The sequence below is a fragment of the Lissotriton helveticus genome, chromosome 11 (genome assembly GCF_964261635.1).
Source record: "Lissotriton helveticus chromosome 11, aLisHel1.1, whole genome shotgun sequence".
Lineage (NCBI taxonomy): Eukaryota > Metazoa > Chordata > Amphibia > Caudata > Salamandridae > Lissotriton > Lissotriton helveticus.
Genome location: NC_136072.1, coordinates 1134244417 through 1134260339, shown reverse-complemented (window position 1 = coordinate 1134260339; position 15923 = coordinate 1134244417). Strand labels below are relative to the sequence as shown.

The window sequence follows — 15923 nt, the reverse complement described above, 5'->3', positions numbered from 1 at the left end:
GAGACAGGGTGCGACCTGTTCCTATTTTGGGTGCCTATTTTAGGTGCCATTACTGCGCCTACCTTCAAAGCAATAATGGAGGTTAGTTACCTGTACTCTCTTTATGAGAAGCAACAAGCAAACATATCAATGCTTACAGGGGGCAACACTCAATTATTTGATTATCATTTACTCTAAACTTATTCTAATTATTTCATCACATCCCCTTTAATAAAAAATAAACGTACTTTTTTTTTAAATCACAATTTTCCAGTTTTAAATGTATTTAAACATGTAGGGCCCGATTTATAATTTGGCGGGCGGAAAATCTCGGTTGGCCTTGTAGATGACAATGCGTGCCAGGCTGCGACTACTCCACCAGCCAAATTTAGAAAAGACCACTAAACCGGCTATCATTTCTAAAGCACTAACAGGAACTTAGTTTGGTGCACCATGTCAACACGACAAAGCCATCCATCAAACAGGTTTCTTTTTTTTATTTGCAAAAAGAAAATCCAGAACCAGAATTTTTGGGTGGAAAATACAAAAGAAAATGCCCACCTCTCCCATGGCGAGGTGAGCATTTAGCAGTTTTCACTGCCCCTTACCGCCAGGGTTTTCCTGCAGGTGAAGGGCAGTGAAAACTGATCTCTAATTCGACCATATAAATTAGGTGGGCAGAATTATAGGTCTGCCTCTGATGGCTCTTACTTCATAGTGCCATCAGAGGGGTTTAATCATGGAAGAGACGGTAGTATCCGACGTTATTAAACCAAAGGTCCACCAGCATATAAATCTGGCAAGGGGACCACAGCCTTGGCGGTATGGATACTCCATCGCGATAGAGTATCCATTCAGCCAATATCGAATTCAGGCCAATAGTGATTTGTTCCTGCAGGAAGAAAAAAAACGCACGAGCCTATCAATCAGGAGCTGCATGGAAGCAAAGGGGAGCACAAGAAACGCTATCTGGAAAGAGATCACTGCTTCTTCAAATGAAACAAACCAACGGGGAAAGTTGCAGATACAATATCAGGACAGCACCAAGGTCTTTAAAATTAGAGATTTAAGCAACATACATCGGTTCTAAATCTGCAGATTAGACAGTAAATGCCTAACTGCGTAAAACTTGTAAAGATAAAATTGTAAAGGCTCAATCTGGAGTTACAACACATACGCAACCAATCCTTGTTTTTTTTTTTTAATATAAATATACTTAAGTGCTGGAGTTCAGTCCCTCTGTGTAGCCATTAGTCAGCATGGTTTTAGCAACTTAGCACTACAATACAGTGTATGCACATTGCTGTTCCTGAAAAAAACTCACTTTGTCAAGTGCAATATTCTATTAAATTAAGCACAAGCAGACACCTGCTTTTAATATGGTTAGCATACTTGCTTGTCTTCCTTTGAGAGATCGGATGCATTTTAGGTTTACATTTGTCATCAATTTGAGTTGTAGCAGGGTATATAACAAGCAAACTAGACACTAATGAAAGCAGAAAAGCCCACCCCAAAGGGCAACGGCTCAACTCTTAACGGCATACAGTTCTCTCGGAGCACTAACGACGACGCCTTAGTGTGCCGTCTTCGAGTGATAGGAATTACATTTGGTACGAATTCAAATACCGCGGGAAGAGGCCAAGAGTAACAGTTCTTCTGGCAGTTTCCTAGGTTAAAAGATCTGCACTCTACCTAAAATAAAAATACGTCCCACAACTCACATTGCGAATTGATAAAGAATCAGCTTAAAAATAGGTTAAATTGTCGATCCGTATTCTCAAGCTCTCTCCAATGTGAGGGAGTCACTTTGATGGTATACCTGGTAGACGTCGCCCAATGCTGTGCTTGCATACCTTCTGGAGGTCACGCAGTACTGTACACATCATGTTTTCCCATCATTCAATTTCATTCCTGGATTTCTTAAGCAGAAATGAAGGGACTCCAAAATTAAGACACTGAACATTCAAACCAGACATTGGAAAATAAGCAAGTGCCCTTGAAGGAAAGCATTTGTCCCAGGTCTACACTACCTAGCCACTCAAATATATTCTTTATAAACATGTTAATACTCAAGCTGACTCGATGCTACAGGCCCATCTAGAAAAGCAGCAGCATGCTTCAAGATTAATTTCAACATCTGAGCACATTATAGTCAGATGTATTTTTGAAAATAGAACGTTTTGCTCATTTCATCCTTAATATGACATGAACTCTAAAAATCAAATACAATTAAAAATACATATTTCAGAAATAGTAGGCAATTACCTGAAAAGGTATTGCCATAGAAATAGTTCCCAGTCAGCAAAAATGGGAAGGGTACAAAAATAGGTCAAAATGTCAGCTGCAGACATCTCCCCAAGTATCTGACTAGAGCTGTAACTTGTAATGAATGTACAATCCGACCCTTATGTGCAAATCGGTAACGCTTTTAACGAATACAAGCCACAAAGTAACTGTTAACAGGGTCCAAAACGCGGCTGGGGGCTTTTCTGACCTGGTGAGGACCGGAGTGACCTGGTCGCCCAACGCGCTCCTGCATCTCGCTCTCCCCCGCCGCCGCTCTGCATTAGCGGCCGCCGAGAGGGGGGAGCGTCTTCCACTCAACCCCCAGTATCCCCTGCGGGGTCCCGGCGACGCCGTCAGCAGCGTCATTCGCCAGCGCCCGGAGGCGCTTAAAGAGCAGCAGTAGCTCCCTTGTCGCGGGACGCGCCGGGCGACGCCGGGCGGAGCCCAGGCAGAGGGCGGGCCGTCTGTGGCCGTCCGGGGACGACCAGGGACGGGACGGGCCATAAATCTTGGCAGCTCGTCAAGGTACGTTGATTCTGGACACTAACACAGGGGGGACAACAAAAAGCGGATGCCATATATTTGTGCCAAATAAAAGCCCACACGGGTGGTGAGAAGGGCTATTCGAAAACTGACTAAGACCACTGGGATAGAAGATTAACGATTATCTGAAAACCATATATAACAAACACTATGGCCACAAAACCTAAAAGTCGCTCTACTAAGAGCAAATCAGATACACCCCAGAGATCTAAAAAGCCAGAGATAGAGAGTAGTATTATGGCACTCCACAAAAATACTCCAACCGCAATAGATCTAATGCTACAAAAAGTTGCGGGTGAGATAGAAGGCACAGAGAGACGTATATCTATGACACTAATCACTGTGCCGCTCTCGCCCACGCTGATTGGGGATGGGAATGGTAGTTTGCTATCTAACAATGATACACAGAACGAATCCATCAATGATGTCCCATGCGCCCAGATAGTGATAGAGGATGAAACAAGGATGGAGGCAGGGGAAGTTGTAACACCTAATAAGAGAAATGGTAAAGGGGGGGGGGGCGGAAAAATCGACAAATACAAAAACTGAAGAAATCCGCAAGGAGCGGAAAATCAAGAGCTAGGGGGGGGGGGGAAGAGGTCTTTATAACAGAAACGAGTGGCCGTTGTATCCCCCCGGGGTGGGTGAATGAGATAATGCTAGACCTCCAAAAGCATCTAGAATCCTTTATAATAAGCCAAATTAAACCCCTGACCAGCAGACTGCAGAAAATAGCACATGAAATACTGAAGCAGGGTAAGATCAAGGATGCACAAATTGGTAATCAACAAGGGGGGGGTGAGCCCAGAAATCCCTGCCCCACCCCCACAAACTCGTCAAACTAACAATTGTGTGAGCAATGAACACTGCAGTATTGTACAGGTGCATGCCGAGCCAACACCACCAGTGAATATGGGTCAGGAAGGCAGAGGGAATCCACAGGGAAGCAGGGACAATGCTAATGGTCCGGGACAGGGAGATGCAGGGTACCCGAACCCAGATCACCTGCTATCCCTAAGCAGTTGAATCCCCAATTAGGTTTTGAACAGTATGATAGACACCAAGCTCACTTGCCATATGTAAACCTCCCGCCAGAAGCCAGTCCCTATGCAGTCATATTCACGGGGGTTCCCGAACTCAGAATAGGGCAGAGAGAATCACAGTTGGAACTTAAAGGCAAGATTGTTAATTGGTTAAACATTCATAGACCTCTGCAGGGGAATGAACAGGGGGAAATCCTACAGGTAAGAAGGGTGAATTTGGTGGGTAGGAGAAGAAAAGACAGAAGGTAACTGTATTATTGCAAATTTTAAAAATCCAAACTTAGTGCAATATATACTGGACAACCAAAATAGAAACGCTACAAGTACAATAAGGACAATGCTATTAGGCTATTTTTATCCTAGAAAACTTGTTGCGTACCCACCAAATCCTAAACAGGGCACCAGAGGAAGAATTGTGGATGACCATTGGGTAAGGCATAATGATTTTACTACCCAGTATTCCCCACACCAGCTCCCCCCGCAGTGGACTAATAGATTTGGCCCTTTGCAGAACTTAGATAACACTGAATGACTAGCGCTACCTACCAGGAATCAATTGGTCAAGAGGAGCAGGGTCCTGACTAATGAGTGTGTAGGGAAGGAGCAAAGCAAGGGAAAAGGAAAGCAAGCTGTAGATTGCTCCCAACCTACTGAGACAGTATGCTCCTCACCTAACGAGATAGTTTGTTCATCACCGATTGAGATAAACTGCTCCCCACCCAGGGATAGAGGGAAAAACAGCGAAGGGAATAGGAAAGGGATGGATCCAAGGCCACTGCCTCAGGACCCCATTGAAGAAGTAGTCCAGGTGGGAAAGTTAAATAGTATTTCCTGGAATATAGCAGAGTTAGCCGCTAAATTTGAAAAACCAGACTGGAGGAAGGAGCTTTGTGGCTATCATATTCTTGCCTTCCAAGAGACATGGGCACCGAACCCGGCCCAGATAGAGGGTTACAAGTGCTTTGCAGTCCCAGCACAGGAAAGCAGAGCAGGGAGAGCGAGAGGAGGATTATCTATCTACGTTGACCTAACCATAGGAGGGATATGGTCAGTGCCATTATGGACGTCGCACACCCTTCAGACAGTAACACTCCAAAACAGAGGACAGAAACTAGTACTTTTTAACATCTATAATCCAGGGCCCGTACAAGGGGAGAACGGTGCCGTACGGGAGCTAAATGTTAGACTAAGGGAAGAGGTCGATCAGAGAAAGGGGAGGGGGAGCCCAATTATTCTATTGATGGGAGATTTTAACTCCCACCTTTGCCCAAACCTTCCTATGACACGAATAGATTGGGATGCTTGCCCTTTAAAAAAGGGGCCGCATTTTGAGCATACTCAGGAAGGCACAATACTATCTACAGTAATAGATACTCACTCACTAGTCCACACTATGGATATGGTAGTACAGGAGAGGGGGGGTACGCATGTCCCTACATTTAAAGGTAGAGGTTGTTCATCAACAATCGACTACATATTAATATCAGCTTTTGCGACATCCCGAATCACAAAGATTATAACAAAGTGGAGCCCCTTCAGTGATCACAACCCACTAGTGGTAGAATTAAGCTACATGAGCCACAGGAGAAAGATCAAAGAAAGGGAGGGCAGGCTGCAGCAGGTAGATCAGGGGAGGCGTCTCAAATGGATAAAAATAAACCCACAGGAATTCTACAAAGCCCTAATCCAAAAAGGGGGGAAATATGTAGAAGAATGCCTGAACCCCCAAATAGAAGGCCTAGAGGTAGTAGCAGCTTTCGAATCCCTAACAAAACTAGCAGATAAACTCCTGGAAGCAAAAGGTTCTCCCAAAACAACAACGAATTACCCACGTTGGTTTGACACAACCTGTTCGAAAGCATTGAGGAATCTAAAAAAAGCCCTCAAATGCAAACCAAGGAACATCGCACTAGTAGCCAATTATAGGCAAATTTATAAGTCCAGTGTTAGGGAAAGGAAAGCGGCACGGCAGGCACAAGTCTGGGCGGATTTAAGAGAGGCAGGTGAAAACAGGAATTACTCTGAATTCTGGAGAATTGTGAATAGGCCATGTTTTCAGGACAACACAGCACCAGCCATCACCTCTAGTATCCTCCCAGACCAATGGGTTACGCACTTTGAGGGCCTGTACAATAACACTAAGATGAGCGTGCAGGAGGGTGAATGGGAGGGTGATAGGAGTGGAGAAGTAACATTCACTGTGGAGGAGTTAAAAACGGCGATCCGAGGTCTTACCCCCAATAAAGCACCAGGACCTGATGGAACACCCCCAGACCTTTATAGAAGCAATATAGATCTCTGGGCACCAATTTTAACAATGGCCCTTAATGCAGCTATTAGGTCTGGCCTACCACGTTCTTGGTCCACCGCACTTATTGTACCGATTTTCAAGAAAGGGAGCAGAGAAGACCCCAAACGTTACAGGCCGATTTCTTTAATCGATGTCTCAGCGAAATTATTAGGGCGGGTGATCTTGAAACGACTAATTGACCGGACAGAGGAACACCATACCATAGCGGATACCCAGTACGGTTTCAGAATGGGCAGATCTACCGGTGACCAGTGTTTGAACTTGTATCTCTTAACGGCCAAATACACCAAAGCTAGCAGTGGCACGATTTTTATGGGGTTCATGGATTTGGCTGCTGCTTTTGACAATGTTAATAGAAGCAAATTATGGGCCATGATGTACAACATGGGAATGGAGGTGGAGCTCATTAACATCCTAAAAGAGCTCCATTGGAACACCACGGCCAGGGTGCGCTTCAGCACTTAGGGGGGGGGCGAACTGAGCCTTTCACCTGTTCAGGAGGCGTAAGGCACGGATGCATCCTTGCGCCTTTTCTCTTTTCATTGTATATCAATGGCCTTGAAAGCAACCTCACTTCCCTTGCCCTGGATTGCCCGAGAGTAGGATCGCGACAGATCCCAGTACTGTTATATGCGGATGACGCGGTCCTCCTGGCCCGCACTTCGAGCAGCCTACAACAACTGGTGAATGGCTTTGTTAAGTTCATGGCCGACCTGGATCTGTCGGTAAACTTAAAAAAATCCTTTGTTATGGTGGCCGGCAAGAAACCAGCTAAGAAGCCTGTGTTTAAAATAGGGACACACACATTGGAAATAGTTATCACTTTCCCCTATCTGGGCCTCCTGCTGGACAGCGATATGCATTTTAAACCATTGGTGGAGGAACACTGTTCTAAACTGGTGTCTTGTAATGGGGCAATTTTAAACTTTGCGCACAGATTGGGTCGGTGGTGCCCTGAACAAATAATGACTCTGTACAGATCAGTTACAATGCCAAAGGCACTATATGGTGCAGAGGTGTGGGGATTCAGGGATGCGGAAAAGCTACAAACCGAAGAAAATAAGTTCCTTCGTAGAATTCTGAAAACTCCACCTTCCACTACTGCTGATATTGCCCATTCAGAACTGGGGATCCAATACATCTCGGATCAAGTGAAGATTAGGCCAATCACTGTTTGGATCAGAATATGGACCAACCCAGAGGCTGAATTGAGCAGGGAAATCACTAAAGACTGTCTGTAAAGAGACAATGCCATGCAAATCCCTTGGTTAAAATATGTTAAAAACACCCTGATAAATATTGACCACTCGCATGTTTTTTACGACCTATCGCAAATTACAAATAATTGTAAAATGACCATAAAGAAATTGCTCTTAGAAAAGTTTGCAACAACCAGAGCAAATGCGGCAGCGGCAAAGGCCAAGACGACAGTAATTGCACATGGTTTAGTGGCCAATGGGGTGGGCATGGAACCGTATTTGTTCCTGATCCATAACCAACAGGCGAGATTTTTAATGTGTCGTTTTAGGCTCAATCTTTTACCCAATATTTTAGCATATCCTTCTGGTTTTACCACAACGATTGAGCAGAAGGGTGCCTGCGGCTGCGACAATAGGTCTCCGCAGGACACCCTTCATTTTGTACTTTTATGTCCATTTTATCAACTGCCTAGGCGCCGATTCCTGGTTCACATTTTTAGAAAACAGAAATTACGTCATGCAAAAGCGGCCCCGTTATTCCTCCAGAAAGCTAATGACACGTATACCCTGTGTGCCATCTCAAGTTTTTTTAAAGTAGCGGTTAGACTGAGAAATACAAGAAATTGATCCAACTATGAATAGGAACTCATCTCTGCCTCTATTTGGGATTTATATGTCCTGCTGCTGGTGCTCAATTTCATTTAACTGTTTCTTTTTAACACTAGTCTAAAGTTCAGAAATGTAATTTAATGAGATTTTAGAGCTAATTGTATTGTGATAATGTACTGTTATTATGTATTTTTAATTGTCGAAGTAAAAACTAACTGAACTGTTAACAGCACTAGACACTGGAATAAGCCATTTACAAATTGCTTAAAGCAGCTAAAAATATTTCGATAATGACTTCTTTATATTGATTGCTGTATGGTACTTCAAATTGATTAACTTTCATCAAACTCTGGTCCTATACCAAACTGTCCTAAAACTGTTCTGGATAAAATGTTCACACTTTATCAGCCTCGCGGGTATTTAAACAGCATCCCTTTGTATAGCCATAAAAATAGAAGAAAAGAGAATGATTTGTATTAATCATCTTCCATCCCTTTGTATTTCTGCAATAAAATGTATGTTTTAAAATGTTTATATAAGATGCACCACCTATAAGGGGGGATACAAGATAATTAAACCCCCAACCCTTCTGTTACAGGTCTTAATGAAGCTCAGCAGCACAATACCGTACATCACCCTTATCATACTGTTGGCATAAGATACTACGGCAGAGAAGGGTAGGATGAACATCTGTATACCTACAACCTGCATAAAACGGAAATGCTCAGACATAACTGACATAGCCAATCGGCACAGGTAATACAGGCGCTCCCTGTACCGCGAGCACTCAAAACAACAAACAATACCCTTCACAGTCATCCAGATGAGCTGGTACTCAATTTAGATGGGCATGAACAAGCTCACAGTAGCAACCACAATAATAAACAACAACACAGCTAAAACCGTGCACAGTTCCCGAAGCTGCACATCTGAGCAGAGAGCTATACACCAAACACCTGATACCACACAACTAATAGATCACATCAGTTAAGCTTTTCATATACTTGGATATCACAGAGATCACAACAGTACTAACTATATTATAACAACTGAAATGTACAAAAGAACACAACAAGCAAAAACAGTGTGCCTACAACTGACATAATTCAGGGGCATCTTATAGAAGGACCCCAATGAGCTAAACAGCACACCAGTCTTAATACATAACATAGTAATCTGTGACGACAACACACTAAACCAACAGACTAGTTTAAAGGGCTACTGCGGACCCTAACAAGGCAAGGCACCATAGTATGTTTCATCATCCACATAGCATTAACACAGTAATGAACGTACCAATCATTCAGATAGCATGTACCCCATTTGGTAAATATCTCTTGCTACGCAAACAATAACTACAACAACACACCTACAATCAAACATACACAAAATATTGGTAGAAAGATGTAGAACTCACATGGCTGAGTTCGAAGTATGGGGGTTCATACCAATGGAACAGTGTCAGGATTCAACCATGGGTGGTGAAATGAAGAAGCCTAGTGCACATGTGGATCAGTAAAAAACCCTTTGCAATGGGATATGGGAATCAGTGAAGGTGAGCTGCCCAAGCAACAATGGTGATCAAGGCTACTTGAGAGGGGCAAGTGAATGAAGCAATACAGGTGAAATGACAGCCAACTGGAATGCTGTTTAAAAGAAATTGCCAGGATTGTAAATAAGACACACTGGATGAGGTCACCAAAAGATGACTGGTTGGAAAAAAATCTGATGCGCTAATGGTATGGGCAGTAAAATGCAACCACTGAGGGAAGGTAAAGAGGTCGTAGCAGAAGCTGTTGCTGTGTAGAGGAAACATTGGAAGACTTTTGTTAACCCCTGCCAGACACCCCGATGAAGGACTTTACAGCGGAGTGGTCAGAGGTAGACATTAAGGACCTCCTAAAGATTAGGGAGGTACCAAATACTGCTTTGAGTTAGGTTAGACCGTGGTGGCTGGGATCGAAAAGGAAGAGTGTGCTGGGAAAACACATGCTGTGGTTGCTATGGGAAACTGATTGAAGGCTGCTGTAAGAGGACTGCACAGGCAGCGGTCAAAGCTCCTTAGCCTGCTTAACCTACCCTGGCATTCTTACATGGACCCATATTCTTCCTAAATAAAGATTTGCAGTCCCCACGATAAATCTATAATTTACCCACATCAGTAGGCCTATGGGATCTACGTGTAGAGGCTTATCTCCTCCAGTCTAAAAAAAGCATTTACAGCAGAGATATACATGTAACCTGTAGATACAGACCAACACAGGTGGCAACACAAAAACAAAACCGCTGCTGAAAGTCATTCAAACCACTGAGAAACAGCAACATTTTAAGACAATCTCTTAGGATACTACTGTTGCGAGAGCTTGTGGTTGCAGGTCAGTTTCACCTTGGGGACTGTGCCCGTTCTTTTAAGTCCTCCTCGGTTAGTATAAGGCAGAGTAAATAAAACTTTATTAACCATTACAGCAACCACTAAGTAAAGAAGAAAAAATATCTTCACATAGCAGGCAATAAGGTTGTGTGAATTAATAGCTTGCTATGGAGAACTGTTTGTCACCTGAAATCCTAGATTTGAATACAGAAAAAAATGAAACTAACCATTTATAACTCCATTGCCGATAAATGAGCAAAACCGATAAGAGTAACACTGGAGGTGTGCAGCATAGCAAAATGGCGATAGTAACTAATATAACTAGTGTTTATGTATAACACTAACAAATTAACACATTAAGGGCAGTCACTATAGAAAAGCACGAACAGTCACCCTCTCTCCCTCCACTCCAAACTACCTGGGAGCCATCTAGCCACTATGCATCCGCGCCCCTATTCAGTATGTTCAGCTTCGTCCGATCCATTTACCCGTGGGGACATCCACAAAATATAAGGACAGTTTCACACTCTCATCCACCTTTCAAGGTGGTCTCCATACTCTTTGCAGGGAACCCACTCAAGCAAGCAGTGTCAGGCCCATGCATGCTCCAGCCACCAGTTGGTTCAGCCTCCTCCAAAGCTGCCGAAGCTCACCCCGTGATAAACTGAGTGAGAAGTGGTCCCAAGTTTGGGGGACCTCATCTTTACCTACCCAGTAAAGGAGCCCCAACACTTGCACCTGTGGAGCGAGCACGCGCCCCCTGCCATCAGCCTGTGCAAATAATGCCTACAGGTAGATGCAGTGGAAAGCACCCCCGGCCCCCACCTGTGAGGCCCACCCCTCTTCAAGTCTATCTGCCCTCCGCAACCAGCGTGGCCCCCACACATGTTCCCTGGCTCTGCGGAGCTCGGCTCCATCCCCATGTGCAGCTACACTTGCCCACCTGTGCAGCATCCTCCACCCTCTTTGGGAACCTCTTATCCCAAATCCTACCGCCCCCCGGGGACGGTGTCACTTCCACGGCGACACTCACCACACCATGCCGTATGCCCCTTCCCCGATGTAGGAGAGGCTGGTGTAACGGGGGCCCACGTCGAAGACCTGCCCCCGCACAATCTCGGGCCCCCCGCAGTTGGCAGACGCCATCTTTCCCTTGGTGTGGCTGGCTCGGGCGCGCCGCCGGAGCTTGGCTGTCCTCGGGCTCCGCCGCTCGCGCTCTCCCCTGGAAGGTGGGGGCAGCTCGCGCCGCGGCCGTTACAAGCACAGGGGAGCTCGCGCCTGCTGCCGCCGCTGATGGTGACGTGAGAAGCAGCCGGGCTCGCGCTGCTGATGCTGTGCACAGGCACAGGCAGCGTGAGCTCCCAGGCCCCTCCCACCGACCCGCCCACCTACGCCTTGGCGGAGGTCGCGTGCACGTACTTGACCGAGAGGAGCGGGCGGACTGCAGAGAAAAAGCTACACGCGCCTGCAGGCATGCGCGGACCGCTGGAGGAGCAAACCTTGGAGCGCGCGGGAGCACGCAACGGTGCGCATTGCTGTCACGGGGCTGCGCATCTCCTGCTACGCACGGGTTGACTCTGGCCCAACTAGCGGACATCATCAAACCAGGCAAAGCGTCCTGTTGAAGCCAACTTTGAGAGGCAGCATTATCACATAAACATAATGGGTATAATGCTTTAAGGCATGAGGATTTTGGCTTTGGTTTTTTGAACCTGCAGTTATACTACAGGCAGATGAAGTGTGGAAATACATAAAGTTATTGTTATAATCTGGTAGTTGGTACATTCCGCCCCTCCTCCTTCCTTAGGTCCCCTTGGTTGAGACTTACCTTGCCCTGAAGATTACACAGCTGACTTCAACTGACTGGACTGTGGTGGTGTGATGGTATAAAGACATCTCAATACTTACCTGAGTATTGTCTTACATTATATCATTGGCGACGATTTACTGTGTGGGGACGGTTCACCACCACCTCCAATTTCTTCTCCAGTTTTGCTTGCTTCTTTCTAAACCTGCACCTCTGAAGTAATGCGTCTGGTGTCCTGCTGTCCCGCTGTCAACCGGTGTCGCATACATCTGCTGTTGTTTCTTCAAGCTATGCAATCCTTTTCCCAGTAAGGATCTAAGGTACTGTGATTGCCCTTTCCGGCAAGAGTTTCCCTCTTTTTGGTTTGGGAACCTGCACCACGACCAGCAGTTCACGACCAGCTCCTCTCCCTCGTGCCTGGGGTGGAACCATCTCGATACTGTCTCTGCAGCGAGAGGCTGCCTGTGCGGCACCCAGGGTACACAGTGGTGCTGACATGTATTGCCTGGTCCTGGACCTGCTTCATAAAACTAAGGCTGCCCCTGAGTGACTCCTTTGGGACATAAATCAGCTGTTGTCGCAGCGTGTGCTGCCCGCCTTCCCAATCTGCACAGTTTTCCTGGAGTGAAGCTGAGTCCTCGGCGGCTGCCCTCTGTTTCTCTCAGCGCTGCTCCCCTCAGCGCGCAGAGTCACCAAGTGTGTCATCGGACATCTACTCATCAGCGGCAGACACAGTGGCCGTTCCTCTGAATGCAGTCTTCCTCAATGTTTCCACTCGGGAGACCAGTCCCCGACTTCCTGGGACCGTCCCCTTCTGCATGTGGAAACAGAAATTGGAAGGTGCACTCTTTCTGGAGTCAAGGAAGCAGCGTGAAGAGTAATTCCACAATTAAGTCCTTTTATTCAGTAAATTCGCAAATGGCATCAAAATGAATTCTTTTTTTTTTCAACAGCAGTGAGGTGACACATAGTTGTCAAAACTTAGAAACGGGAGGATGTAGCAAGCGTGGCGTAATAACCGACAGCCATTTGCAATACAGGACCTTTCTACGTCTATTATAACTGGAACGGTGAGATTCTTTACATATCAGATAAAGAGAGAGGTGCATTGCAGTGCTACATAGAGCATATGATAATTAGCTGTTTCTTTGAGAGATTTTACTGTACATACTATAAAGATGCCCCCATACCTAAATAATACTCTTCAGCCAATGTAATACTTTGTTTGATGCTTTATTCTCACGGAGCGCCGGGGAAAAGCTCCCGCTCGCTCTGGACTCGGCCGCTAATACAAAATGGCCGCCCTTCCGGTTCCGGTCACAGCCGAGGCTTAAAACACTAGACCGTCACCACATATCTCCCCCCCTTTGGCACCCTCAACAATAAAGGACATTTACACTGGAACAGTCTTACTTGATGCTCATGGTAAAGTCCTCGAACTTCCTTGGCACTCTCACCACTCTGCCTGCTCTCGTTCTCACCATTACTTTCTCTCCCTCTCCGCAACTACTTCCATAAGCGGTGTCTAGTCCACTTATCCCGTTGTTATTGCCTTGCGCCAGTTTACCGTGGCTCTTGTTCAACTCCGTCCTTCTTTCCTCCCTGGTGGTCTCTTCTCCTGCTCCCATGTCTTCCCCTTCCCTGACGTTATCGTTTTCGCTCTCTGTTCTCTGCTCTGCTCCTCTTCCTACACTTCCTTGCTCCTCCATATTTCCTTCCGGTGGAACTTCTCCTACCATGGACGTTTCCCATTTTAGGATTTTGTTACATTTTGCCATCCTGTCTTGAGACCATACCTTGCCATCACTTAACAAAGCTGATCTAGCGTATGGTTCAATGACCTTGAGGGGAGGTGTGAACTTGCTTTCCCCTTTCCTTTTCATCGTCGCTTCCTTCACCCTCACTCAGTCACCCTTCTCCAGGGTCACTCCTTGTACATTTCGCATTTTATTGTAGTGTTCGGCGTATACTTCCTGTGCTTTCTCCAGGTTCCTTTTCACTACGGCGGGAGACCATTTGCTTTGTACTACCATGTGCTTCCACGCCAAATTGTCCTTGGTAAATGGTTCTTGTCCTCTCAACACTTTGAAGGGACTGTATCCAGTGCTCCCTGGGGTGATGCGGTATGACAACAATCAACTAACATTTATTCTGGGGTTCAAGGGGTATGTTTTGAGACCATCGCACAGTTATATCCCCCGTGATAGCATACAGAAAAACAAAAGATAACTGTGGGTCTAACAAAGAATTCAAAACATGCTATGTGTAGCTGGCTATGTATCTGTTATTCCTCTAGAGATGGAAGACGGAAAGGACAGTAAACCACTGTGGAAAAAATGTCCATCAGTTACGCGATAGTGGGCGCCCAGTACATCATGTGGTCTACTCCACAGTAGTATAACCACCACTCTATCACCATAGATCAATATTGGAGAAGAAGAGTGATGGATGGATGTCTGGTGGATTGAGTTGTCGTAACTGTGAGCAGTGCAAAAAATTTTTTAAAGTGTGAAAATTGAAAAGTATAAGATTGGATGGTGCATACAATTTATTTTTATTCTGGCGTTAAGCACCTCCAAGGTTAAAAATAATGTGCAAGTAAGTCAGGTGGTTCAAACAAATACCTTCTGACTGGGCTATCTGGTCGACATGTTTCTGCGGTTCTTGGTCAAGTGTAACCATCCGCTTCCTCAGGACCCATTAACTTAGTTGCTACTGCTAGGTAAATAATAAGTGAAAATAGGACAATATACAAACATACAAAGTGTCACCTGTACACTTCCATTTTCTCCTGTGAGTGTCCATTTTTGATATAGCCAGCGAATCCACATGTAATGAAAAACACAATAACATAGCACTCACATTAGTTAAGGCTATCCCAATGCTTAATTAGTCAATATTTGTGATGTTATATCTAGGTCAAAGTTATCTTAGAGTATCACACATTGTTAAAATAATTATCAATGTCTCACCTTAATTTGTAAGGGAAAACGCCTCACCTCACCTGGCAAACAGCTCAGGAAAATGAAGCCCCGCTCTGTAGTGCAGAAAAATGTACACAGGGTCAGTGTCAATAAAGCGCAGTGTCTGGCAATAACAGAAGCCCAACCAAGGTGGGTGCCCAGAAAGACAATCCACGCATGGGGGGCCCGTTAGACTATCGTTATGCCCGTAAATCTGCCGGATGCGGTGTATTCACCATCAATGTGCCGTGATATCAGCAGTCAGAGTGTTAACAGAACTGCGGTGTAGGTAATTGTTATGTCTATTGCGTTATTCGCCAAAGATAGATAGGAGAGAGTTGATCCTCCAATAGGCGAAATGCAATCATGGTCTCACAATATTAGTACCATCGAAGAAAAATGCATTTCTACCGGTAGTGTCGCTCACCCCATAAGACTAAGACATAGTCATGAGCGCTCCCACCCATTCTGGCAAGCGGCGCATTACGAGCGCTGCTGGTCTACCAAAGAGTTAAATGAAGCCCCTCCTGCTGCCTTACCTATCCGTCGGTACTTCTGACAGCCGGCTGGGCTGTTTGGGGAGGTGCCGTGTAGGACGACGTGCACTTCCTTATTGATTCTGAAGCCGAAATACAATCTATATTAGATGAAAACCCCAGCATGCTGGATAATCTTTCCAAACCTCAGGATAGCAGTCAGGATGGCTGGCCCAAGATTCTGACTTTGAAGAAAAGTCACTCTCGAACATGCATCCACGGTATCACCATGGCTGAATACCTCAGAGGAAACGGTGCACCAACGGGATTGATAGT

The 15923-nt window shown here is 45.5% G+C and overlaps 1 protein-coding gene across 1 annotated transcript in view; it reads right to left on the bottom strand.

Annotated features, from left to right (window-relative positions):
* MAPK1 (mitogen-activated protein kinase 1) overlaps positions 1–11752 on the bottom strand; it is a 417351-nt gene extending 405599 nt beyond the window's left edge. Inside the window, exon 1 of the mRNA XM_078667885.1 lies at positions 11375–11752. Within this exon, the coding sequence (XP_078524011.1) occupies positions 11375–11487 (113 nt within the window). The 5' untranslated portion in view covers positions 11488–11752. The remainder of the gene's footprint in view (positions 1–11374) is intronic.
* Between the last annotated feature and the right edge of the window lie 4171 nt (positions 11753–15923).